Below are 26408 nucleotides of genomic sequence, written 5' to 3'. Positions count from 1 at the left end.
TGGAGGGCCCAGTCTGTCTTTAATTAAAACACTGTATCTCACTTAGCATGGTGAGGTGTCAATTCTTCTGAGCATCCCTAGGCCTTCCGCTGTACAAATAATGGGGAGAAAATACTGTTCCAGGCTGAGACACACTGGATCATGTAATAGTTACCGTACTGAAACACTGACCTCCCAATATTTTTGCAGAAAAAGATGATGGTAAGTTCACTTCTACTCAAACACACATGCACAGAGCAGATCACTCTGGCTCCCAACCATCTGCCTCAAGTGTGCTATCAGCAGCAGAAATAAAATTCATTATTGCTACCTGATTTATTAAGCTGCAAAACTAGTGCTATAAACTACTTACTAATGTGCATTTTACAAACGCAAAGGTTAATCTTAAAGACAGGAAAAAAAGGCTGTCAAATCTGAAAGCATTTCAAGCTGTACCTCTTTTGATGAGGTCAGAGATACAGGCCAGTGAGGAAAACAAAGATCCTTTTTATGTTGCATTATGTATTATGTTATTTTCTTTTTCTTCTGAAGGCATATAATTTGAACAAAAAATCTCATGACAGTGTATAAACAAAACCCACATTTCATCTGAAGCACACTTTCAGTATATTCTTTTAATAGAAATGGCCTTGTAACTTCCCCTCTGACATAGCTGAATTCAATGAATTGACAAATCAATATCAATTAGCAAGCAGCTTTTGTGTTTGCTATGAGAGGCTATAGAGGGAGTGGACAGAAAACTGCCACAGTAATTGTACTGATTTCGTTTCCCTGATTTAACTAAGGTGATCAGGTTCAACAGGAGCAATGCATCAGCTGAATTAAAACATACAGCTGGTCTCTTAAGAACATTTTGCTGAATTGTAAAGAAGTGACCTAGCAAAAGACAATGGTATTCAAGCTGACAATATACTGCTCTTTATCCTGTACTACAAGCTCTAATAAGCTTTCTTTGGGGAGAAGTTCATTATTTTCCAACTTTTGAAGGACTAAGATGTACAACAGTGCTTTTTTGGCTTTTTTTGTAAGTGGTAGGCATTCTATTCAAAGACATTTTAGGGGACAGGCAAGAGCATTTTTATGCAATAATTTTGCATTACTGGATGATAAAGGCTAGTTATTTTTGTGAGAAGAGGTGACACTAGGAAAGCAGTGCAATTCAGTCCAAGCCACCCAGAGAAGCTTACAAAACAGACAGCATAGTGAAAGGGAAGGGTACTGCTGTGACTTCAACACATGATTAGGATTCAGAGCATCTGAAGGTATTTTTCTCTAATAATGTTTGCAACACCTTATTGAGCCTCTGAGTGCAACTGCCAATATAGTCATTACCCTGCCAGCCACAGGCTCTGACTATACCTGACAGTACATTTCTGTCACTGTCACCTGTGTAGGATTGGCACACCGTTGCCTTACAGTCCAGTGCTGACTTATTTGAAATATTTTATATGAAACAGTTACTTTTTGAGCTTCTAAACAAAACATCTTCTCAAATACATGGTTTCTAATATTCCTCCCCAATACGTACATGCATGGGTATCCACATACAATCAGACACTGAATGAAAGAAGGCCCTGTGCATTAACATGATAATCCACTTGCACCCCATAAATCTTAGGGTGAAATGGAATAAACAGCAATTAACACACACTTTAGTCACCTCAGCTGCAACTCAGTCTACCCATAGTCTTAATCTTTCCTCCTGAACACTTTCCTTTGCACAGCTATCTTTTGACCATGTCAAAATAAATATATTTCTATACCAATGTTTCATTCATTCACATGGTATTTTTCTGTAACCATCACAGCAATGTGCAATTTAGGTTGGTCAATCTTCACTTTAACGTTTTCACAGAAATAGTAAGCAGTGTCTTGTCAGCATCCAGGATGGGACGGATACCAGGAGGGGTTCCCATCACCGCGGCGCAATGAAAACTCTGTAGGATCCCCGGACTCAGCGTGAAGCCACCCAACCTGCCCAAACCCTTCCTGACAAGCTGTGGTGGGAAAAGAGGGCATGAAGGCAGCAAAGTGTAAAAAAGGAGCAGCCTCAATTGCTTTGTGCCATGCTGAGATAAGACTGGTATCCTGATGACCTCGGATTTGGGAAGAACAAAGTAATTTAACAAAATAGATGTTCAATAATAAGTTTCCTGTTCCACTCTTCTGATTTAGTTACCCCGAACAAGTTTAAGATTTGCCTGTATTTCTTTGAGGCCTCTGTTTCATTGCTTACTGCTTCAGTATGAAACCAAGCCACAAAATGTGTTTGCCCCTCAGAAAAAAAAAGCAACCCCAAATTAGAAGAACAGGATTAAAATAAAGTCATTATTTATATGCAAAAACACTGAAAAAGAATACAAATTGTAAAAGAATAGTATCTTTTCATTAGCTGTATCTCAATTATCCTTATCTTGATCAGAGGGGGAAATGGAGACTGAACACTATCAAATACATTTCAGGGCTTAACGATTTTTAATATCCAAAGCGAAATTTTAACTTTTTCTCTCTTCTTTTCTGCTTCTTTTTTTCCTTTGCTAAATACGTCAGACTCTCATCCATTTTTCAATTTGCCTGATATCCAATATGCTTTAAATTCACCACGAAACTTTTCTATCTCCAAAAGCATGAACATGAGATTTAATCAAAAATTAAATTTAAACCAGCAAACCCAATAATAAATTGGAAAATTGGTTTAGTACTGAAGTTTAACAGTGTGATATGTATGTACTCTGTATTAGACCCTTCAAGTTGACTCTATTTTGTGGATTATATTTTAGTTCATGGAGGCCCATAAGCATACCTCAGAACTTACATTTTTGTTTGTTTGTTTGTTTAATTACATTGCTAAGATCCTTAGCTCAACTTGACTAAAATGTCATTTGGACCTCTCCTGCTAAAATCGTCTCCCTACCTTCTCTCACATTACAGCTTCTTAAAAGAGTTTTGGCCTTAGCTACTTTCAACTCTCAAGGGCATTTTACCTAGAGCTATTCCACCCTCTTCTATCTGAAACATGTTTCTGAGCAGCGTACCCATTCCTGCACAGGCTCTTTTCATCCGACTCCTCATGGGAAGTGATTTCATCTGGCTTTTCATCTGTCTGATGCTTTGCATTAAAGAGAAGCTATGTAAGCCATTAAAAACAACTGAATTTATATATTTTTCTGGAGAAAAGTCAAGTGTAGACAGCACACGAGAGTGTCTAAAATGAGGTGAGCGAATAGTGAAGTTATATGGAAACTAAAATAGCTAATAAAAGCTCTACAAACAGAAACACTTAAATTGGTCTGGCTATACAGCTGAGTTTTTAAAATTGTGAAAAAAATGTACAAGTTTCTAACTGGTGCAGCAAAACAAGAAGTAAAGAAACAAGAAAGCAAGAAGTAAACATCATGATGGCAGCTCTTTTAATCCTTTCAACCAATGCATTTAGACTTAGCTTCCTGTCCTTGCTCAAAAAAAGAAGGACCTAGCCACATTTTAGAGCAATAATTGAACAATTTCTCAAATTTTCAGTTTCCAATAGTGCAACTGTAACAATCTGAACAGTTTGTCAGAGACAGTGATTCTTTTTTTCTGGAAAAGAATATTTTCTTCTTAATTAGATGTATTTTCCAAGTCATTTATTTTCAAAGTGTCCTGACAAGGATCATGTATTCCTTACTGTACTTACTATCCTCACTTTCTGTCTCAATTCTCAAATTGGTTCAAGACATTCTGACCTTTTCGTGGTGTTTATCTCTAAAACCGATGACAAGGGAGTCTGGAAATAGTTACAGTGAACCCGTCATAACCTGTTATTTTTTAAACAAAATGTCAAATTTTGTTCCTGTGAACTCTCTGACATCAGGCATAATGCATTTGTGTTATCCCACCAATCTTCCTAAATTAAAGCTAAGGACATGAAGACATGAAAATTTCCATCACGGTTACTACAGAAGCAAAAAACAAAACAAAACAAATTTCCCATCAAGCACAATGTAGGACACACTCACATACTTGAATTGGTCAGACAGACAGGTATTGATAGGATCAATTCTAAGACCAAGGATAATGCCGTGGCTTTGTGCTCTCATAATACACTGCCGAAAGCTGATAGGGTTTAATACTACAGCTGTGTATTATTTTCCATATTCATATTCCCAGAGTGACTTAGTTCTACATTTCATTAAACTGCAACATGGTGTTGAAAGCTCTGACCCTCATCCTCACCAAGCACAGCAAGGCAGATTCTCTGCACAGACCTGGGCCCTGTGATTACCTCTTCTGGTATAACCAGGTAACATGCAGCTAGATTCATTTTGCCATAATGTTTCATTCAAAAAAGCCCATAAAAAATAGTTTCCTTTTCATTTGGTATAAAGAAGTAGAAGATTTTAATAAAATGCAATGTAGCACTACTAAAACAAGGAAAACCAGAAAAAATGGGTGATCCTTCTACTACACTGTAATCATCTGCTAACTTGCTCACTAATTTTTCAATGGCAAACCACGCTTCAGTATCTGCTGTAGAAATAATTTAATTTCCTAACTTTTATAACCACGTGCTAAAGTGTGCTTTCTTATTTTTTATTACACACTGAATAAGTACCAGGAGACCACCACCATAAAACAGTGATTTGAAAGGCAAAATCACACATATTTTCCTGAAGCCAAGCTGCCACTGACACGTGAGGTAAATAAAAAAATGCACATTGGAACCTATGCATCATTCCTCTAGCTTCAGTTTGAGGAAAACATTGGCTATTCTTCCCTCCACCTCAGAAATGCTGCATCAAAAATATTGCCAGTGGTATTTCACTCTTTTTCATGTCTTTCTTTCATAAAATGTAAATGTAAATTCATTATGGGAAAGGCAGGAGAAGCAGTGGTAAAACTTGGATATCCTGGGAAAAGGATTACCCAAATGGATCCTCTAAATCTACCATTATTAAACAAAATACTTTTGAGGGACAAAACTAAAACCCTGAGCACTCCTGTTGCAAAAAGAGGGAAATGATCCCTTAACCGAGCACTACTTAAAATGGCAGTGAGCTCTAAAAGGAAGGAAAAAAAGAAAACTTAAGTAAATAGAGGCTTAAAGAAAGCCTGATGAAAAACCAACTGCATCTACGGTAGAAGTTTATACACTGCCACTTCGGCACATGGTTTCATTAAGGAAGCATCTTGATTCCCTGAATAATGCCATTTTACTTAGAGAAAATAAGTTATGACTTTTCAAATTACTTCTCAAAGCAACATGTCAGAGACAAGTAAGTAAATCAGTAAGAAAATAGCTTTGGAAATCTCACTGTGGCCTACAACCCAAAAATGTTCCCTTCCCCTCCAAATGCCTGGTGTATATGGTTTGGGTTTTTTTCCTCTGTTCTGCTCTTTAACAAAGGACATTGTCAGCTGCTGACCTCATTTCTGAACAGAACTTATCACTCCTGATTTTTTAAGACACGTATAGATTAACCTGTTCCTCTTCCTGGAATAACTCATTTCTCTTAATACTTGTATTTTTCTCTCATGCACCGTAAAGAAGGATGGCTGAATTAGTAGGATACTCATGATAAGAAAAGCACAGCTGCTTCTATGAGGCCTCAGACATTCACAACATTGTGGATGCTGTTCTGTGCCAATCGGCACCTTTTGGAAGGAGGCACCGAATTAGAGAGATTTCAAACGTGAAATGCTACCCATACCCTCAATGCTGCTGTGCAGGATTCCACATTTCCATTTCACAATGAGAATAACTGTTTGACTGAGTGGCAGTAAACCAGAGAACTGGGAAAAGCCTCTTGGAATAACATTTCTAATTGACTCCTGATATGCCTCCAAATTTTTTTTTTTGTGAAATCCTGCAGTACACAGCTATTTGGTTCGATAATATCTACCTACAGTATCAACGGATTTAATTAAGTGGAAAACATTACATCCCATCTTCTACTGAGCAAGCAAGAGGTCCACACATCACAAAATCTCACTTTTTAACCGGAACATATTTTCACAGTAGAGCATTGTTGCTAGTAGAGAAATAAAGTGCCACACTACATTTACATCAAGTAATAGCCTCAAATTTGCAACTTCACATATTTCCTCATCAATTGGAACCAAACTTCAGGTTACCATACAACTGGACACATCTTTTCAAACAAGTTGGTGACCTATAATGCAATACTAACAGAAGCTAAAAGTTCCCAGTATTTTCCTCTTTTTGCTGTGAAATGGCTGAACACCTGTTTAATGAGCCCACAGGCAATAATTAGGAACCAATGACGCTGCTTTTAGTTAACATTTCATTTCATTTCCTGCACATTGCTATTAGCAACGACCTTCTAGTTGCAGAGGATGTGATATTTATTAATTAACAAAACAAGAAAAAGATCCCAAGTCCCTTTGAACTTTTAATTTTTTAAAATGAGAACGTACTCATAAAGAGGACAGGCTTGCTGAAAAAAACCCCACCTCTTTATATTCATCTCAGGTTCACTTCACATATGGTCTTCACTGTTCCGTAGCGCTACTAATTACGATTTGTTAATTAAGAAATGAAAGTGCTGCCATTACCTGTTTGGAAGAAATGGAAACTTCTGGATCAATTACTTGCTCTGGAGTTCAATCAAGAGGTGATCTGGGTGGAGCCATCAGAACAAGAGACATAATAGCTTGGGAAAGGAGCACTCAAAACAGCTGATTTGATTTTCCCAAACAAGTGAGTTATTGCCAGAGACATGGCTGTTTCACCAGCACTAAGCAGAATGAGATCAAAGTCAGCATTAAAAACCTTAAAAAACTGTGTGAACGGCCACACCCTGTTTTGGGCAGCAATGCAGAAAGTCTCATATGCGGTGTGCCAGCACCCCTTTCATCACCATCTTGCTGTGCCCAGCACCCCCAGGCCCTTGCTCTCCAGGCTGTCACTGTGGCTGGAGAGAGGCAGTGGAAGTGGCACCTCAGGCCTTGTCCATATACTGCTGACAGTGTCCCATGCGTCAGGTTTGGCGCTCCCTCTGCCATCAGTGCTTTGGAGAACGAGCAAAATCTGACTGGCTGCCAACTACCCCACAGGGAGATGCAGCGAGAAAAGCATCAGCAGCAGTGTCCTTCCTTGGCAGCAAAAGGTCAAGTGGGCTCAGAGGTGGACTAGCCATCTACAATTAAATGTCTGCATGTTACAGGCCTTTGATTCTTTTTGATTTTTGCCTCTTCACACTTTGCATTTTTGTGTAACAAGCAAACAATGCTTGGTTGGAAAACACTTTACTTAGCAGGCACTGCTGCTGCCAGCTCTCTGAAAGTCATATTTAATATCCATGACAAGGGCAGATAAGGATCCAAGTAGAGAAGGATCCACATCACTAATGCAGTTAAACTCTTCAGAACGAAAATCCGGGATAGGAGCACTGGGATAACCTGCAGTACCAGCTAAAGTGCAGTGAAGGCAGTTAGGCTCACACCTAATGATGCACTAGAGAGAGATCTGTAGGAGCTGCAGTGTACCAGTGTCCCCAGAAGATGGTTATGTGCAAGGAGCACTAGGCATGGATCATCTGGCCCTGATTAACTATGCTAATGGCCAGCAAGCCCCTGAGGGTGGCATCTTCACAAGCTGCTGGACCAGATCATGCAGACCTGCTGGCTGATGCTGCTCTGCTTCTAACAGGATATGAGTGCATGGAGGAGAAATGTCCTAAAGCATGCTGCACTCAGGCTGCTGGGATGCTTCGCATTGACTTGCTAGTTTGCACCAGAAGAGTTGACTGGTTGCAGCTTTCTGATGTACTTCAGTGGTCATCTATCTCACTCATTAGGACGGAACTATATTTTATCACTCACTTGTCATAAAGCAACTGCTCCATGTTGTATTTTATGGTTCTCAGAGCTCTTAGCTTCCCTTTGCTGTTTTATACGTATAGCACAGCAGCATTTAGAAGTCTCCAGTATAATTTACAATCCAAACAAAGAAGGTGGGGGGAAAAAAAAGACTAATTAATTTTCCCCAAATTATGGAATAATGTAGAGAGAGCGCCAGTGAATAAAATGCAAATCTCTGACTCTCATCTACTTGACTGCTGCCTCCTGTGGAAGTCACTTTAAGACATGGATAATAATCAATCAAAGCCTCCCTTAGTATGAACAGGACTCCAAGCAGAGATCCTAATGCACTAGTGTACTTCTGACAGAGCAGAGAGCTGCCAGTCCAACAGCTCAAGGCAGAGTTGCACTTTTATCTCCCTATCTGCCCAACGCGGCTATGCCTTTTTGATCATGCCATCTGGTCCCCTCTCTCCTATTTTTTGTATTTATTTCTGATTTGTAATACATGCTGCTGCAACTGTGCAGGCAGCTTTACTGTGTGAAACTGTTCAACTGTGACCTTTTTCTAAATACACAGAAATGAAGTTTGTAAAACAGCTAGAAAACAATGCTGGAATCATCCGGATTATGATAATTATGCAAGCAAAAATCAATACTAATCCACTCTAAAGACACTAATTCTCAATCCTTCAGAAATTCTAGTACCCACATGCAACAGTTTATCATTTTGCAAGCAGCACCATTACTCTGTGCTGACATTTACCCAGAAGATATACTATGTCAACTGAAAAATAAGGTTATATGAAACCTGCCAGTTTCAGTTTGCATCGCCGTCAAGAGACCAAACACGAAGTGGAGTTTTCAGAGTGTGACAACCCCTGAAAACCTTAGGAATCAAAACTAGTCCTGCTCCAAAATTTTTGAGAGAGTCTCAGAGCTGAATCAAAAGGTTATGGGGTTGTTTTCAGTTAATTTCTGATGTTGAAGAAAATTAGTAACTGCCTTTGCTGCCCCCAAAAGATTTTAAGAGTTTTTTTACGACAGTGTGCATCAAAGAATTTACCAAGAATGGAGTAGCGCTATTTCTTTGGAAAGAGAAACTAGGTTATTCATCTAATCCTGATGAGTTCACAAGGAGGAGAAGATAAAATGGGTCATTCAGTTGTCATCTAAGGGTATTAAGGGATATGAGCCACTTTTTACTGTGAAGCTTTCTTCAGAGTGAAATAAAGTTCCCATCTCCTGGGATAAAACTGGAGCTCAAGGTGGCCTCAGAAACTGTGAGCTCAGTTCATTTTTCAGAAGGCAATGCAAACTCTGCCTGTGCTCCTGAACCTTAAAGTCTCTTCTCACAACCCTGCAAACAGACACTGTGTTGGTTGACATGAGAACTGCAAGATACCTCTTCTACATCGTAGAGGTGGACCACACCGTGCTCCAAGTACTCCTGAGGCTGGGCTCATGCTGAATTTGGCCTGAGCGGTCTAGCACTGTGGCTGCATTGTAGCCTCTCCCAAAACACACTGCTCGGGATCACATTTGTCACCAGGTAAGAGTCAAGGACAAGCTCCTTAAAGGTGAAGGTCATTTGGAATAAAGTTATAGAAGAAAAAGGAAACTAAGTGCATTACTAAGTATGCCCCTAGCAGCAAAGAGTCTCTTTAGTGGCTCCAGCCCCCTGCCTGGCTCCTGAGGCTAGGTAAATTAGCTTTTGTAATTTAGCCAAAATGCGGAGTATCTTGGAAGGGTCTTATAGTATGTCCTTTTTATGTCCTTCTGTTAAACATAGCTACACATTTTTTTTCTACACAGCTATGCATATAGGACCTGTTCATTTTTTTTTCTTGAAAATTGTTAACACAGAAGGTTAAATCTATTACAGAAAGGCTTTAAATATTATTCAGAAATTGCATGCACTGACATATCTGAAATTAAATAAAAATGTTTCCAGTTGTTACTGTAATTAACTACCTTTTGCTACATCAACTAAACTACACTTCATACATTTGAAGATATCTAATAAAATAAAGGGAGTAGCAGGAATAATCTCAAGAAAAATCCTTCAGCAAAGGATTATCATTTGCACTATCATTAAATGCAAAGTCTGTAATTTTGCACTATTCCTTCAGATTTCGCATTTGTTTCAAGATTAAATACAAAATTAGTAGAGGACTGGCAGTATTTTGCTATTTTTCATTTCCTTAAGGTATTTTTTCAAAATGCTAATACTCTAATCATGAGGAAAAATAGAATCATGAATTTTTGTCTAAACTCCTTAAAATAGCTGGGCAAGTCCTCTCATTAGGGTCTACTGAAGGCAATACTACTACATTCAATTTCTGTTTTCTGATTTCCCGCAGTACTTTGTTTTGAAAAGATATGTACAAAACCCATTATACCCATTCTGATACTGATTATGTCACTACATTGGAATCAAGAACGCATATTGTGGCAAGGCTGCAACTTCTTGATATTGGGAGGCTGGTTGCATTGGTCCTATCACTCCCTATTATTATATAGATGTCAAACTGCTTACGAACACATTCTATCTAACAAAATTTAACAAACTAATGAGCCTGTGCACCACTTTTTTTTTTTTTTTTAAACTTAATTTTAAGAAAATGGGTTGATTTTATTAAATTGTCAGAGGGTAAACTTTATCAAATCTTGACTCTCTAGTAATAACAACTATCATCTGCACTTCTAATGTCAAAGAGGTCGAGTCTGAATTCTCTTGTGTCCCACATGAATGGTGTACAGGATTAAAACACACTCAGACAGACTGGAGGAAACTTAACCTACAGCCCCAGTGATCTGAGCTACAATTTCAATGCATGGAATTTTTTGTTTATCCACGACTGACATTTTCAACAGCTTCTGAAAGGATAATTTCAAACAAACCTCTCCTCACTATCATTGTCACCTACAACCCAGATCTTTTCAGTGGGAGACAACCTGTTAAGATGGTAAAATTGCACCACTATCTGATATGATTAGGGAACGGGTAGCTGCCAAATAACTTGTGGCTAAGAGAAAGAAGCAACTCTAAAGTATTTTGCCACCCTCACTTTGTCAAACAGGAGTGCTGCAAAAAAGTCCTGCATGTAATTTCACACAGTTATGCTTCTGGTGCAGCTGAGCACTGACTGCTCTATCTCAGAGCAGCATCCAATTTATTTCCTAAAGAAGTGTTAACACCAGTAAATATGCTATCAGCTCTAAGTACACTAGGCTTTTGGTGCTCTGGTTCAAAGCTTATTTTTGTGTCTTATTTCCTTCCATGAGCCAAAGTGAACAGCAGAAGGTATAAAAGTTGAGGTATATGCAGGGGAAGCACTTCCACACTGACAACGGAGTACTTTCATAGCCTGCGTATCTCAGGCTAGCATTCAAACAGGAACTTATTTCAATTTAAAAAATAACACCTGTAATGTGAATGAATAAATGCTTTACCTGTATTCATCCTGCGTAAACCGTGGAATTACTGAAGGCTGAAGTACAGCAATTTCTACAGTAGTGGTGTTGAACTTCACAGGATCCCCATCATCATACGCAATGACCACTAGCTAGAAACAATACAAAAAAAAAAAAATCACTCTCTTAGTATAGGCAAGAACATTTTTTCTGTTGACTTACAACAATACTACTTGTATTTTCAGGGTCTAAGTCAGATGAGATTTTCTTTCACTGGAAATCATACGTTGTATAAGAACAAAACATAGAGGAAAAAGGTGACAACCATCCACAAACTGAACCATCTGCTAGAAAATTTACAGAAACTAGAATTCAAATACAACAGTCTTCTACAAATACCTCTCAAAAACACATTGCCAGATTCAATCACATTTTTCAGGGATTCCCTTCACATCTAATCACAGACTGTCCTTACTCAGAACTCCAGAATCAATTTCAACTTCTTTAATGGTATATAATTCAATTCTACATTTATGCAGTAGAATAATTTTTATTGAAAAACCACCTATAACTCCCAAGAAAACAGAAAAAGTGCTAGGTAAGAATTCTGTGTTGCTGACATTAATATTTAAAATTGAGGTCTGATATAAAACCAAAAAATTTAACATTACCTCCCCTCCAAAAAAAACCCTCTTAGAAAAGATATCTTTGGTATGCTAAAACACGGACAAGCCCAGAAGACCTTCTCCAAAGGTGGCCTATTATAAACCTTTTGCTTATCTGATCTTTACTCATGTCTATTTGTTTCTTTAATCTGTGCTTGTCTGCTGGGACAAATAGGTTCAGCTGTCTTCAGCTTTCATATGAAGGTAAGCTATCTGGTAGCAAAAGGATGAGAGACCAGCCCACTGAAGATGGAGTAATGGACAGTTTTTCAGTTTCCCCTCTCTCTAAATTTGTCCTTATTTCAGGAGGTCACTAGATGGAGCAGGTCAGCACCTCATTCTAGCAAAGGGTTTTCAACTCATTTCTGCAAGTCCAAGCTATTGTCAGAATAGGTCGGTGAAAAGACAGCTTAAAACAAAATAAGGCATTTTTTTCCAGCCAATATATTAGGGAACTAACCAATGCAAGATATTGTAACTGCAGAAAGTATAAGTATGTTAAAAATTGACTGGAAAAATTCACAGAAGATTCAGTGGCAGATACAAGCCCAATGGTCTAGATGCAAATACCAACTCAAAGTCTCCACATCACTGATTTCTGGAGTCTTTTCCGTGCTTCTTCCCTAAGCATCCATATTTTCTGAAAAGTAATGCTCTGTTACATTTAGCATTGGTCTGCCCTAATATAGAGCAGTCTTCATACAGAAATGTAGCTCCATGTCCATATACACATCACCTGTGTGTTATATATCACAGCTTCAGAAAACAGCCACACAGAACAGTTAATAAGAAGTAAAAATAAAAAGTGGAACAACAGAAAAGCTACACTCTGGTGATATTAACCAACAGATAATTCTCTTCCCCTTTGAGTTTTACTACGTTAGTCAAAAACTGAAGAGAACTCAAATTAGCACTCTCCTAAGTTCCTAAAACTGTGACAGCATTTCAGTGCTATTCAAGCTCACAGTAGTGCTTGATGGGACACTCAGAAGTGGAAAACGGTGGACAGCTTTATTCCTTATAATGGAAAAGTATGCAAATAAACCTCTCTCTAATCCTCATTTCAAAAATAAATAACTGGAAGAAGAAACAAAACACACCTTAATGACCATACAGAAGGTGGGCAGTTTCCAAGTAGGGAAATTACATATAAACCCCCACCTATTATAGATACTTTTTTTTTTTTTTCCCTTACTGACACACTTTAATTTTCATTTTTAACTACCCCTCCACTCATGGATTTAAGAGGGGAGATCTGTCCCAATGATTTTGATTAAAATCACAACTTACTCCACACTAACTACACTTGAGACTTTTCAGGAACAATAACAACACAATAGTAATTTAAGTCTCCTTAAAGCCAATGTTTTTACAAGTCTCAAACTATCCAACTGCGCAGTAACTTTCTTTACAATATATCTCGCCATTCTTACAACGTTCTCACAAAACTGCTACGCTGACAGCCCTGCTGAAAACAAAGAGATCAGAAAGGTAACTTTCAAAAACTGAGGTTTCCTTCAGCTGCCTCCCTGTTTCTTCTGCCCTCCTAACAGTAGCAATCACATCCATTCAAGACGTTTCTGAAATCAAAAAGGCACGAAACATGTACCAAGAAGCAATTAAGGAAGCAAAGAAACAAACAAGAAAATTTCACATCTTTCTATACAATATAAAGCAACACAGAGAAACACGAAGGTAAAAGGAATTCCATCAAATGCAGGCAACATTTACTGACAACATACAGCTATATGAGTTCATACCTTAAACACTGTACTTGGCTCTTCATTTAGGTTTACTCGGGTTACTACATGACCTGAGTTTTCATCCACGTCAAAAATACTGGCACTGTAAGGAAACTGGACAACATCTACTTTGTATCGGACTCGACTTGCTGGTGTGCCCTGTAAGGCAAAAACAAAGCAACTCGCATATTTTTGTATTTTTACAGATCTCATGAAGTTAGAAAAGGATTAAAATACAACACTGGTAAACAGACCCTCACAAACAAAACTTGCAGTTTGCCTTCCTCAGAACGGGGTTTGTTACTAAGCATCCCCCCTGCCTCCAAAATACCTTATTCCAAATACCAAATCCCCCAAAATACCTTACAGTGACATCGGAGAGGTCCAGCAAGAAAAATGACCAGAGGTTTGGCAAGAAGAGAGCTGAAAAACCCATCTCCTTAAATACAGACAGAAGCAGTGGTCTGCTTTATAACTACTGAAATTTTTAAATAATAAAGATGGGCATGGCTTAAAGTTGGTTAATACACCTTTCAAAAATATTTTAATGTATTATAAAAACTCCTTTAAAGTTCAAAAAACTTCTAAATACTCTAAAAAATCCAACACTTATTCAGCTTGTCCTGAAAGTTACAGTGTCTTGTTGCTGAAGATGGGAAGATGTGTGTTATGTTATTTTCTGAAAAGTCAGATTATAGTTCTGCATACAGGACAGTCCAGCCTATGTGACATTCACATGCTTTGCTTTTAGAGGAAATGAAATGAAAAAAGCACCGGGTTGCCTGGGCAAACCCACCATGCAGCCTAAATGGACTTTTTTTACATACAAATCAAACAGCAGCATCTGAAGGTTTTACTTTTCACCAAAGCTGAGTGATGAAGAACTAATACATTTCAAAATCCTCATCTCTAAGTAGTAAGACACAGAGATTATAGGGCCTGCAGCACTTCCAAACACATTCCAACACATCCAGCCAATTTCTGTGGCTGAACTGTACAGGTCTAGAAATTTTGGCACAACCATCTAAAAGCTCACATCCATGCCTTCCTCATTGAAGAGGTGAGCCTGCCCCGCTCTGCAGGGCTGAGATGGTCACAAGTGCTTGTGTGAAGTGACGGGACACCTGTGGCCCTCCCCACCTGTAACACAGGGCTTCTGCCTCTCAGCGGGACACTGCACATTAGCAGTGCCACTTACTATTAGATATCAGAGCTGGCTCTAAGCCCAACGTCAGAAAACAAAAAGGAGAATACATTTGTCATATCAGTGGTAATGGAAAATGCAGTTTTGCAAACGGATTTTAAGTAGCCCTGTAATGAACCCTCCCACTGTTCAAACCCTGTTTCCATGACAAGGAATGAACAGAGGCGGCCCATGCATGTGTCACAAACTGTCTGCGTGCATATGCACCCAAAAATACCAAATTAAAAGGGGAATCAGAAAAGGCATTGCCAGAGGGTATAATAGATGAATTTTTCAGATCAGTAACTCAGCATTTTCTAATAGAAGGCTATCTACCTGATTTAACTGTTTTAACACTAACTGCCAAAATAAATAACATTTATTATGAAGAATGAAGTTTCTTAAAGTATTCATTATATTCCAATGATCCCATCCCAGCAGTCACCCTCCAGGGATCTTCAGAGGACATGAAGTGACACCATGCCTATAAGCACAGCCTAAGAGGCAGCTGGTCCCACATCAGAGAGATGGGAGGGCCCTGGCAGCTTGCACTGACCTGTGTGATCTATCAAGTCTCAAAAAGCAATATGGGTGGCAATGCTTGTCCCTGGGATCTCCACAGTCCCACCGCTCCCTGGTAGCACCCCAGGCCCTGCTGCAACAGCTGCTTTCTCTCATGCGCCTGGAGGAGCTTCCCTGGTAGCGGTGGGATGGTTCCTGGCACCCATCTAACTTTAAAAGTAGCAGACACTTCTGGCAGGAATCAGCCAACCTCTTTTCAGATGAGATGAATTATACCATTGACTGGTTACAGAGGATGTCTGGGAGACATTAAAATTTAACAGGTTACTTCCATTCTCAGTGAGTGGCCCTTCACTAGTATTGATAGTAATCCACTGTTTTCAAAGACTGAAAGGTGATGTAGCAGCAGGTTACTAAAGCAGTGAAGCTAGTACGAGTATAAACTATGTACTAAAGAGCTGTAAAAAAAAGAGGCATCGAAGAAGGGGTTTAAAACAAAGAAAGGGTTTTTTTGCACACTGATGTCTGAATAACTATTTTTCAGCACACCAAAGTCTATGTTACCTGGATATGTAGATACTTGAGACATTTCACAAAATTCAAACTAGGTTGTTTGCTAAATATATTTAGGAGTAGATTCAGAGAAGCACTTAGAAACTCGGGTCCTATCGTTGGTATGATTTCAGTTTCTTAATGCTTCTGAGTCTAGACCTCAGATTTGGTTTTGACCTTTACATTGTATTTAAACAGCCAAAATATCAGAGCCCACAGTTTTATTAATAGCTAATTGATAATTTTCATCTGTATTCAATAATGTGGTATAAAGCAACTCTGTTGTTATTGAGAACATATTCAATGCACCATGTTAGCTACTAACTATAAGGAAACATGAAATTTACTTTTGTAAACAGCAACAGAAACAGCTGCAAAAGTGGTTTAAGGGCACTAAATCATATCAACATTTTGTTGATACAACGAAAGTGCACCGAAATGCTCAGTCAAAATACATAGTCTAAACTAAAAACTTCACTGGAATGGATTTAGCACAGGTATTTTACATCATGCTAATGCATGCTACAGAGCCGTATAACATGGTATCAGATTTTGCCACATTAACTTCTGATGAGTAGTAGGACTACTCAATGAATAAACCATGCTTCAATGTGAGAAAAGTGACCCTTCAGCGAAGAATATTTATTTGAATTAAAACTTATAGGTAACTTGTAAAGAATTTAATTGGCAGTATCAATTTTACAGCTGTTAAAAGAACAAGAATACTTAAGTCTAATACTAAAAGAGTAGGACAGAGGACAAGGCAGCCAGGCCACCTCAGCCTTCCTTTCCATAAAAACCTGTGCACATAACACCTTGCACGTAAAGAGAAGGGAGAGAGGGCTAGATGCAACCGAGACATTCACAGAGTTTCTGGGGAGACTTGCACAGCTTCTTGTCTGGATGATTTTAACTGCAGCAGTGATGAGGCCATTGCCTCTTTGAGCCTTCCAAGGAAATCCAGCCCAGGAAGGGTTTATTAGCCACTACACTGCTCCAGTGCTGCTGGCAAGCCAGCACCTTTAACAATTCAAGAACTGGGTTTGCCAGATGTGTTTTGGTGTTTAGTGAAGTAACATATAAAAGACCATGTTAAAAGTACTTTACGGGACCATTCACACTTAAGAGCGCCAATCCTTGAAAACAGGAGAAATTTCAGAGATCATAGCATAACAGAGGCGATTATACAACTTTCCCCTGGCATTCTCCAATTCAGTCATTTTTCTTCAACATTATAATTAAGAGGAAATTACCTGCTGATATCCACTCTATTTGGTTTCAGAGTAACAGTCCGCACATTTGCTTGGAAGACTGAAAGCTATCATCATCATTAAACCTGAACACACTACGTAATTTGTTATTAAATAAACAAAAATCTCATCAGGTTATTGCTCCTGATATAACTATCAAGTACACTTTTCTCCTGTCATTTCTGAAAACAACAAAACAGGGATTTATTTTTTATTTACTACATTTTGGCACCAATGTAATTAGAAAAATCTCCAGAGAGATTTCCCAGGGAAATCTATTTAGAAGCAAGTTTTAATTATCTCAAATATTAATCATCTTTTGCCTCTGTTCTAAATTAATTAGATGCATTCCTATGTCTACAGCAAAACTCGAATATAGCAGATAATATTCTCAAATAAAGCATAGAGCAAGGATTGTACTTGGTAGGAACCATGTTCATCCTCTCAAACTAAAGTTTTCCTGAGAGTTTAAGACTAATATGAAACTTAGATCTAAAGCTCATCCAGCTTCAATTATTTCTTTTATTGCTGCATAATTCCTTAAGTTTCCATTCGCTCTGGGGAAACGACATTCATTTGTGACACAGCTGAGGGGTATGAAAATGTCCCCAACATTGACATTAGATGATCAGGCTGCACACAAGAGGCCCTGGGCAAAGAGGTCGTGGAGGGTGCACATGCGCACTGTCGAGATAACCCTCAACAGGCATAGATAGGTTGCAGAGAAATTGTAACGTGATAAAGCCAGGAAAAATGAGTAACACAAAGATAACTTCTGTATGTTTTCGTGTATATTTCTGCAAGCAATTCAAAAGGAAGCTAGGAATCATTACTTCCACTGTCCAAATGGGTAACAGACATACAAAACCAGAATGATCTGGCCCAGGAAAGAGCGGGGAAAAAATGCATTACACTTTCATTTGCAGTCTACTCGTGAAGATCCCCGATGCACATCTGGTAGATGACGTGGATTTTACCCCTAAGTACTAGTATGGACTAGTGGCATAATGAATACAGACTTATTTACCAAGTCTCTTTGTACTCCATGCCACTTTCTGACTGAAGTCAGAAAACTTCTGAGGGTATTATAGATAAAATGTGAAACTGGTAAGGAGTTTAATTTATTAAATACATTATTTATTTATTTAATTTAGTAATTATCTCCATCTGTAGATTTCAATGCAAATCTGAATTCTGTAAAGTTAATTCTATGAAAAAAATTGGAAAGTGATGCTAAAACCAAAATTTACAGGTGGCTGCACATGTTCTTTGTAACATGCTCAGAGTAAAGGAAATCATTAAAGATGGGGGAGACCACAGAGTAGGCGAATGATTTTGGTGGGTCTTATACCAGCTATGGGTTGTGAATGGTGCACTCATGTATATTCACCCTAAATTCATTTATATAAACTCTAAAATTTGAAGGATTTTACTCTTTAGTATATAACTCAACAAGAGGGTCTGAAATACTGAATTATTAACTATAGCAAGCTGAACACAAAAAGAACATGAACTTCTAAAGCCATGAGATAAAATTACTTTAAGAACTCATTGAATTTGCAGCATGTTTCCCATATACAAATCTCCAGCAGACACTATGAAATCCAACAGTAATAGTTTTTAAAAGATCAAGCTCTGGACTGCCTGAAAATACTTTCATCTCCAATTAAATATCTGTGAAATCTCTTAATTAAATATCTGTTAGCATCTTATTTTTAGTGGGTGCCTGTAAAACAATAAGGACAATTACTCTCAAATTGACAAAAGGGCTCCATTGAACAAAAACCTTACAAGGTGTTATGAGATTGGAAAAACCATTCAATTGGATGTTCTGGAGCTCTGGAAGCTGGCTGCTCGTTAAAATTAGTGTCCTGCATCTGTTTCTATTGACATTTCAAATCAACAAAATCAGAATATGCAGGGGAATTGCCCACAGAAGAAATATTCCAGTTTTTACAGTGATAAACCATACAAAAAAAGGCATATACAGGAAAAGCAAACACCTCAAGTTATATCAGTCCTGGGAATATTCACCTTCTGATAAACAAAGCAAGCAAATGAAGCATCTATCAAATAGCTCTGGTTGCTCTCCTTTCAAAATATTTGCAGGGTTAAGAACTTTGAGAACATAGTCATAATCATTTGGCATCTTTCATTGCCATGCCACTTCAATAAAGCATAAACTGTCCACAATGAAGAAAACCCTATTTCTGCTCTCCAAGGATGATTTTACGTGTCCTTGAATAACTTAGGTATGTGTACAGCCATCTGTACAGACCTGCTGAACATAATCACAGGTAGCCCCTTTGCCAAGCAAAAAAGCAACCTCAGTTCAAATCCCTCCACATGCAATTGTATCATTTAAAATACAGATTTGTAAACTTTGGTACATAACAGGAAATAAACCATGTTTAAAGCTCTTTCTCATCACCAAAACCTTCCCAGCCTTGAGACTGATCAAGTTTGACCTCTAAAGTTTCAAAGCAAACCATTGCTCTGCTGTGCATTTGGTTTGATCATTCCACAGAGCCACAAGAGTCCCCTTACTTTCCTTTCTCTTGCTCCCGGAAGTGACTGTCCCTGTCATTTTAATTCAGGCTACACATTAGCTTGTGTAGGAAACAAAGATACCAGGCCTTTTTTTTTGTGGCCATGTACAATACAGGTTAGCATTTATTTTTAGTTTAAGTTAAATCAAAACCCACAACAGAGAATGGAAAAGCAGCATAAGGGAGGTAGTTTAAAAACAACTTCAGCTGTGTCTCCATACAGCTGCTGAGTGCAGAAGTGGTGACTCACCCAGATGGCCCAAGCAGTATCTAGACACTGGTTCCACGTGTGTTTGCTTGCCACTCCTGAAGCATTTTAAGCAGCTCTGCTTTTAGGCAGGCTACTTGTCATTCTTTGAGAGCTAACTCCTCAAACTGAGCACTGAGAGGGGAAACATTATGAACAGTCCTGAGGACTCTCTCAGCATCTGATTGACGTAGAATTGGGGGATTTATGCACCTGTAGCAACCCTCATACAGGTTTCAGATTTCTTCAGCTACAACGGATCATCTATTTGCCCAAATAGATGCTGGCTGGGGATACTAAAGACTGTGCTAATAAAACTCAGAAGTGTCGGTGAGAGAGTCAGACACTAACTTTGTCCAGGCTTTGAGGATTCCAGGTATCTCTCCCTGTAAAGACTTGAAAATATCTCTGAGAGAAACCAAAGCTGCATAACATTTGTGTTAGCTAAAGCAAAGCAGCACTTAAAAATAAATTTTGTTCTATAGGATATTATCACATCTACCTTAGTTGCTAGAAGCACTTCTTTGGCACCTCCAGCAGAGATACAGTGTTTCTATGGTTTCCCAGCCACACAAAACCCTTGCAAAGTTATGCACTTCACACAGGATATCTGTGTGCACCTTTCACCATTTTTGACTTTGTCTTTTGGTCAGATCACTGTCTTCAACACAAAAGAGTCGGTGGAGAAACTAAACTCAAACAGGGTCAATGGAGTTCTTCCAGGAAACAAAGCAAGGAGTTTAATAGTGGAAAAATTTGGGTTTCTCACTTAGTTGTATCATATTTCTGTCTGGGATTACTCAGACACCTATTTACACTGCGTATACAGCAAGTCAAACCCATTTGGGACTCACTGAAGCAACTTTGGCAACACAAATACAGCAAAGCCTGTCTGAGTGACTCTGCACACCTGTGCTCGGGAAGTCCAAGCGTGTTCTGGAGGCACAGCTTCACTGTGCAAGGCTCCAGACTTGCCCTGAACATGATGCTTGACCATGATGTCCAACAGCCTAAACTAATCCACTCCTGGATACTAAGAAACCCCAGATAAATAGACAAAGTCCTTAAGCTCCAGCTGGACAATGCTTCTGGAAAGAAAACTCAAGATGGTATGTGAGGGAAACCCTCGACGCACAACTGTCTCTGCTGTTTCCCACTTACACAGTGCAGCCTCCTAACACAGTGTTACCACCCTTTTAGCTCAGTTTGCACAGTGGCTTTGATGCCTCACCCATCTGCTTCTTCACAGTTACTCCCCACGCAAACAGTACAACTTTTCTCAACTGGTCTAAAAGCTACTTCCCTCCCTTCTTTCAGATCTCTACACAACAAAATATTTTGAATACATGAGTACTTATACCTTAAAGGGATTATTCAAATGCCAAACAGAAACTGTGCTCAACTCTCTCAACAATTTCAACTGCAATGTTTGTAAAATTGAACATTTTTATTTTACTAAGGTATACCAGTTATTTAGAAAGAATTGAAGCTGTACTCAAGCTTTTCCTTAGCAGTCATAGAACCATGGCTCTAGCCTACTACCATAATTCCCTCTGGCTCCCTTGGCCTGTTTTTGTTGCTTTCTGCTTAGTATTTTCTTACCCTTTACATGTAGTGTGTCTGGAATTAGATGTAAGCTCTTCTCGGAAAGACAGGGTGAGCAACTATAGGAGGTACTAAGTAATTTGAAAAGTCAGATACCATGTAACTATTTTAAAACTGTAGGAAAATATACTGTGGATTGTTCCAATAAACCAAAGGACAATATGTTGATTTACGATATTCCATGAAACAGATGTAAACCAAAGTTTACCAGATTTCAATTACCAGAATGGTATTTTGAAGTAGAGCATTTTCAACAAATGTAAAAGTAACACCTGAAACATAATTTATATTCTCAGTCACTACAAAAAAGTGAATTCAAAAGGCAAAAGGAAAGGAGAAACTGGTAAGAACTTAAACTGACATTTGCTCAAGACAGCCCTTCAAGTCCTGTTTCTGGCCTTTAGTGCAAAGCACTGGTTTCTATGTCTTAATTGACATTTCACTAAGGACCTGAAGGAATACCTATCAGAGATCTCTTAGGCCAAGATTTTTTTGACCACTTTGAAATCTACAGATCAAATTAAAACATAACAAAATATGTACTTTGGAGCATTTGAATCTAGCATAGGTAATTTTTGTTTTGAATTAGTAACTTTTAATAGTAACCGGAAATCCATGGATTTTTGCAACCAGATCAATCCTATTATTAACAGTTGCATTCCAATGATGGCTTAAAGTTTTAGGCATCAGGTTTGTATAGTTAAATTAAGAAAATTACACATCTTCATCCCAACTCAGCCATTCATTCGTTCACACATATACATATTCATACATGTAAGATACACTGAGCTGCAAATAATTTACTGCATGGAGATTTGATGGGGGTAGTTTTTTAAAGAAAAAACAAGATAACCTTTAATGTACATCTCCAATAAATTAATTAAACAGTACTTCATTTAAGAGTAAAAGCTCACTCTTACTCCTTGTGACTGTTTTTGGAAGCATATCATAGTCACTCATGGCACTTCCATATCTATATGCTGTAAGTTTCTAAATCGCTTAGGAAATACACTGCTACTGTAAACCAGAAAACTCTATGCCACAAGTCTCTTCCAACCTCTCACCTTTCACCTACGTTACCTTTTGTACCCATGCCACCCTCACCAACCATTTAATGCTTGCATTTATATTTACGTCTTGTCCTTTAGAAGTCAAAAGCCACAGATAAATGATCTTTTCTCAGGAACATCACTGAATGAGCACTTCCACAGTCAAAAAGTAACACAGTAGGTAAAATACCTGCATCCTTTGCTACAGATGATGATTTTATTAAGGTTGACTTCAGTGGTATGAAATTTTTTTCTACCACTTACATACCCGTCACTGCTGCTGTCACCCTTGCTGTTGAGGGACTAGGAGGAACAACAGGGCAACACCACAATAGTCCCAGTCCAGCAGCTCAAAGGAGGAATGGGCTGAGGATGGTGCCCTATGGGGTGAAATGGAGAGTCAAACTCCACTGACACCATTCAACACCTCCTTCCTATCCCAAACCTGCTCTTGCTCTTCTGCTGTTGGAAAATTCAAATTTGCCTTATCTGCAGAGAAATCACATGCAGGTGCTGAGCATTTCAATTTGGATTTCATACTATCCATATTAATTTGACAATGCAGAGCAAAGTTGGGATTTGCTGAAGACAGTGGGCAGTCTCTGAAGAGCTGATTAGATCTGAAAAGCTTTTATTGCAGATGATGAAAAAAATCTAGCTTGACTTTTATTCTGGGCTGAGTTTAACATTGACAGGGGAATAGTCTACATTACTTGTAAAATGACAACAGAAAAATTCAGGTTTGGATACTTCAAATTAGTTAGGCTCTTATTAGACCTGACAATCAGGCGTACTTTAAAGCCACAATGATTCTCTTAATAGATATATATTTCTTTTCCTGAACTGGTAAAATAGATGTATTAGTACTGTGCAAATAAGATTCCACCAAGTTAAAACACCCAACACAAACAACTAAAATATTGATGATGATGATAACTAACAATATTCTTTCCCTTAAGGCAAGTTTAGAGGAAGGTACTCTTGCTGAACAGAGGAAAGGTTGTGTGTTTTTTTTTAAACAATTTCTGGTGAATTCATATCAAACACTTTGTGACACCACTTAATGTCAAAGCCAGCTCCAAATAAATACAGATTTGCCAGCAGCACAAAACATCTAAACAGGTTGGCTCAGTCAGAAAAAGAAACAAAGCCATTTATGCCTGATAGTTTTCTCTATTTTCTTTTTTATTTTAAAACTAAAAACTATCAGCCATTAGTTTGAAATAAAATACCAACTTTCAAAAACGATTTTAAAAGTTTTCCTCCATAACTGACTAACTTTCATGGCTATTGTATTCATTAAATGCCTAAGGGTAGCTTCATTTTTAAGTCTTCATAAAAATCAAAGAAATGCAACAGTTGATTTCAAAGAACATTATCTTAACATTACTGTCATATGCATTTATGCCTGTTGTAATGGTAATAAACAGGATCCTACAGTCAGTGATTTTGATCTCTCTCTCATGCATGTGCATCAATTTCTCCACAGAAGTAGAAGCGATCCCCACATCTTTCAAATATGAAACACTCAAAACCATATAAAAGAAATCCACATAAATACGTGAGGAAATCACAGGAAAGGAATCTGGGAGACATAAGCACTTTAGGTTTTTATTCTGCCATTCTCATACCACCTAGAGATGGCTGTTGTTTCCCACTGTACAAAACAGCACACAAGCTTACCCATGTCCATTTCTACACTTATCTGTTCAAGTGATAGTGACAGAAATGGTAGAAAAGCAGAGTGTTCAGAAGGGCTTGGTTTTTCTTAAATGAAAAAGTAAAATATCTTTGCTTAGGAAATGCTGATTCCACAGGACTAAGAATTGTTATAAATATATGTTAATCAGTTTCTGAACTATTTTATTTTCTCCAATATCTCAGTGATATCTGAGACACATTAAACCCAGGGATTATAAAATGGAGCTTATATCAGAATGGGCAAATACTTTATCGAGACCAAAATATCTTGTTGTAGGGCGACAGATACTATTAACTAAAAGCTGCACAAAAATGAAGTTAAAAAGTGATTCTCTAGCACCAGTGAATAATTTTGTTTTTCTATCCTCACTAACCCATTTATGTCAAAATTTCCATGGAATAGAAATTAATCTTCTTGACCAGTTTCATTGATCCTTAACATCCTTTTCTGCAGGCTCTTCTCAAAGGTCAGTATGATAAACCTGGTAGGAGCACATACGTACTGGGGCAAGGGGCAAAGACAGGTCCATAGGACTGTGACTAATGAACTTAATATTTTAGATTTCTACTGTGGCAATCAAAAAATCACACAGTTTCAAGTGTCATGCACTGCCAGTTTCCCCCACTCTCCGCTGGCAGATCACTCTGAAGCGACTCCACTTGTGATATGGGCAGAGTGCTTCCTTTTGAATTATTTGCTGCTAAGTGCTGGAGATGAGAGCTCTTGAACAGAAATGGTATTTCCTAACTCCCTGGTTCCCAAGTCACTCCTAGGCAGAGCAAGAGAGAATCTTCTCCAGCTAAGCAGCATCTGCTGAACTCCCCGAAATGCTGAATGCAATTCAGATCCATTTATATGAAGGCAAGGTTTACTAATTTGGTGGTAGCATTCCAGTAGTACAGTGTTTTATTCAGGAAGAAATGTTAGCACAATGAGCTACTATCTTTGTGCAATATATAGTGGAAACGTAACCCTTGCAGGCTTCTAATGCCACCCAGAAACTTTGCCCACTCTGATGTCAATTTCCATTCTGTAATTGCCACGTATTGTGCCTAACATATGGAAGAATAAGACGTTCATGAAAAATGACAGTAAAACTCATTCACAGAGTAGAAACAAATAGTCTTAAATCAATTTCAAAATTGTTTTCCAGCAAATAACTATGAGATCTGAGCAATCGAGCCTACCTTCCCCTGCAAATCACTGTTTTATACAGTGACTAAGACGATGGTGGAAAGTAGGCCTGGTGTGCCCCAGGGAACAGTGAAGGAGATCAGACAAAAGCATTAGATTTCCACAGAGCAAAAAGGCAGTGGGAGCAAGAGTGTAGGTAGGCCACAAAAATATGAACACTTATGAAGCCCTCTGAAGGGCTATAGCAGGGAGTTCTACATTTTAGACTTCTACAACGCTCCTAGAGATATATCCCCTTGCTTAGGTGTAATGGTTCAAGACCAGAAAAGGACCAGGTGATGCAGTTACAAGTCTGGTTAATGCTGCATGTCCCTTATCTTCACAGGTGCTGCAGCTTGTTACCTTTATAGCAACTTCCTGGCTTAGAAGCCTTCCACACACCTGCAGGTATGCCTCAAGTTTTTCAGGAACTCTGGACAGCCTCTTTCCTGGTAGTTAAGGTATTTTACATGGAAATAAAGCTAAAGGTTGGAATCCTTCAGCCAGTGGAGGGAACGCAGCCTAGGCCTCTTAACACCTCATGGAAAGGCTTTTCCTAGCAAGGTTAATATAACAAGATGCAAAGAGAGGAGAGCAGGTACTACCACATCATCTTTCTCCTGCTACATGCTAAAAGCGATGAGTACACCCGGATGTGTCTTTGAAAGAGAGTGTAAGTGCCTGCCACGAAGAGAAGGGTCCTAGGCTATGCATTTTTAAAAACATCTCTAAAGCAAGACACTAGAAATTCTCACTTGCCTCTGCTGATCAGTCTAATGCATACATGCTGACTATTCTGCTTTTAATTCAGCAGATTTGTGACTAACATGTTGGTTGGTTGGGACTCTATTCCAATGTGCATATGTTCTATAGAAGGAGCTTAACACACACCTTGGGCTCTATTCTGCAAGCAGAGCACTCAAATCAGGCACCAACATCTCTCATACTC

The 26408-nt window shown here is 38.5% G+C and overlaps 1 protein-coding gene across 4 annotated transcripts in view; it reads right to left on the bottom strand.

Moving 5' to 3' along the window:
- Positions 1-26408, bottom strand: part of PCDH15 (protocadherin related 15) — a 388852-nt gene that overhangs the window by 82034 nt on the left and 280410 nt on the right. For all 4 annotated transcript variants that reach the window (XM_075504147.1, XM_075504150.1, XM_075504148.1 and 1 more), the window contains exons 21-22: positions 13646-13786; positions 11260-11372 (exon numbers count right to left, since the gene is read on the bottom strand). In XM_075504147.1, coding sequence (XP_075360262.1) covers positions 11260-11372; positions 13646-13786 — 254 coding nt within the window. The remainder of the gene's footprint in view (positions 1-11259; positions 11373-13645; positions 13787-26408) is intronic.

Source organism: Mycteria americana, chromosome 6 (genome assembly GCF_035582795.1).
Source record: "Mycteria americana isolate JAX WOST 10 ecotype Jacksonville Zoo and Gardens chromosome 6, USCA_MyAme_1.0, whole genome shotgun sequence".
Lineage (NCBI taxonomy): Eukaryota > Metazoa > Chordata > Aves > Ciconiiformes > Ciconiidae > Mycteria > Mycteria americana.
The sequence above is the reverse complement of the archived record's forward strand: the minus strand, read 5'-3'. Positions and strand labels throughout refer to the sequence as shown.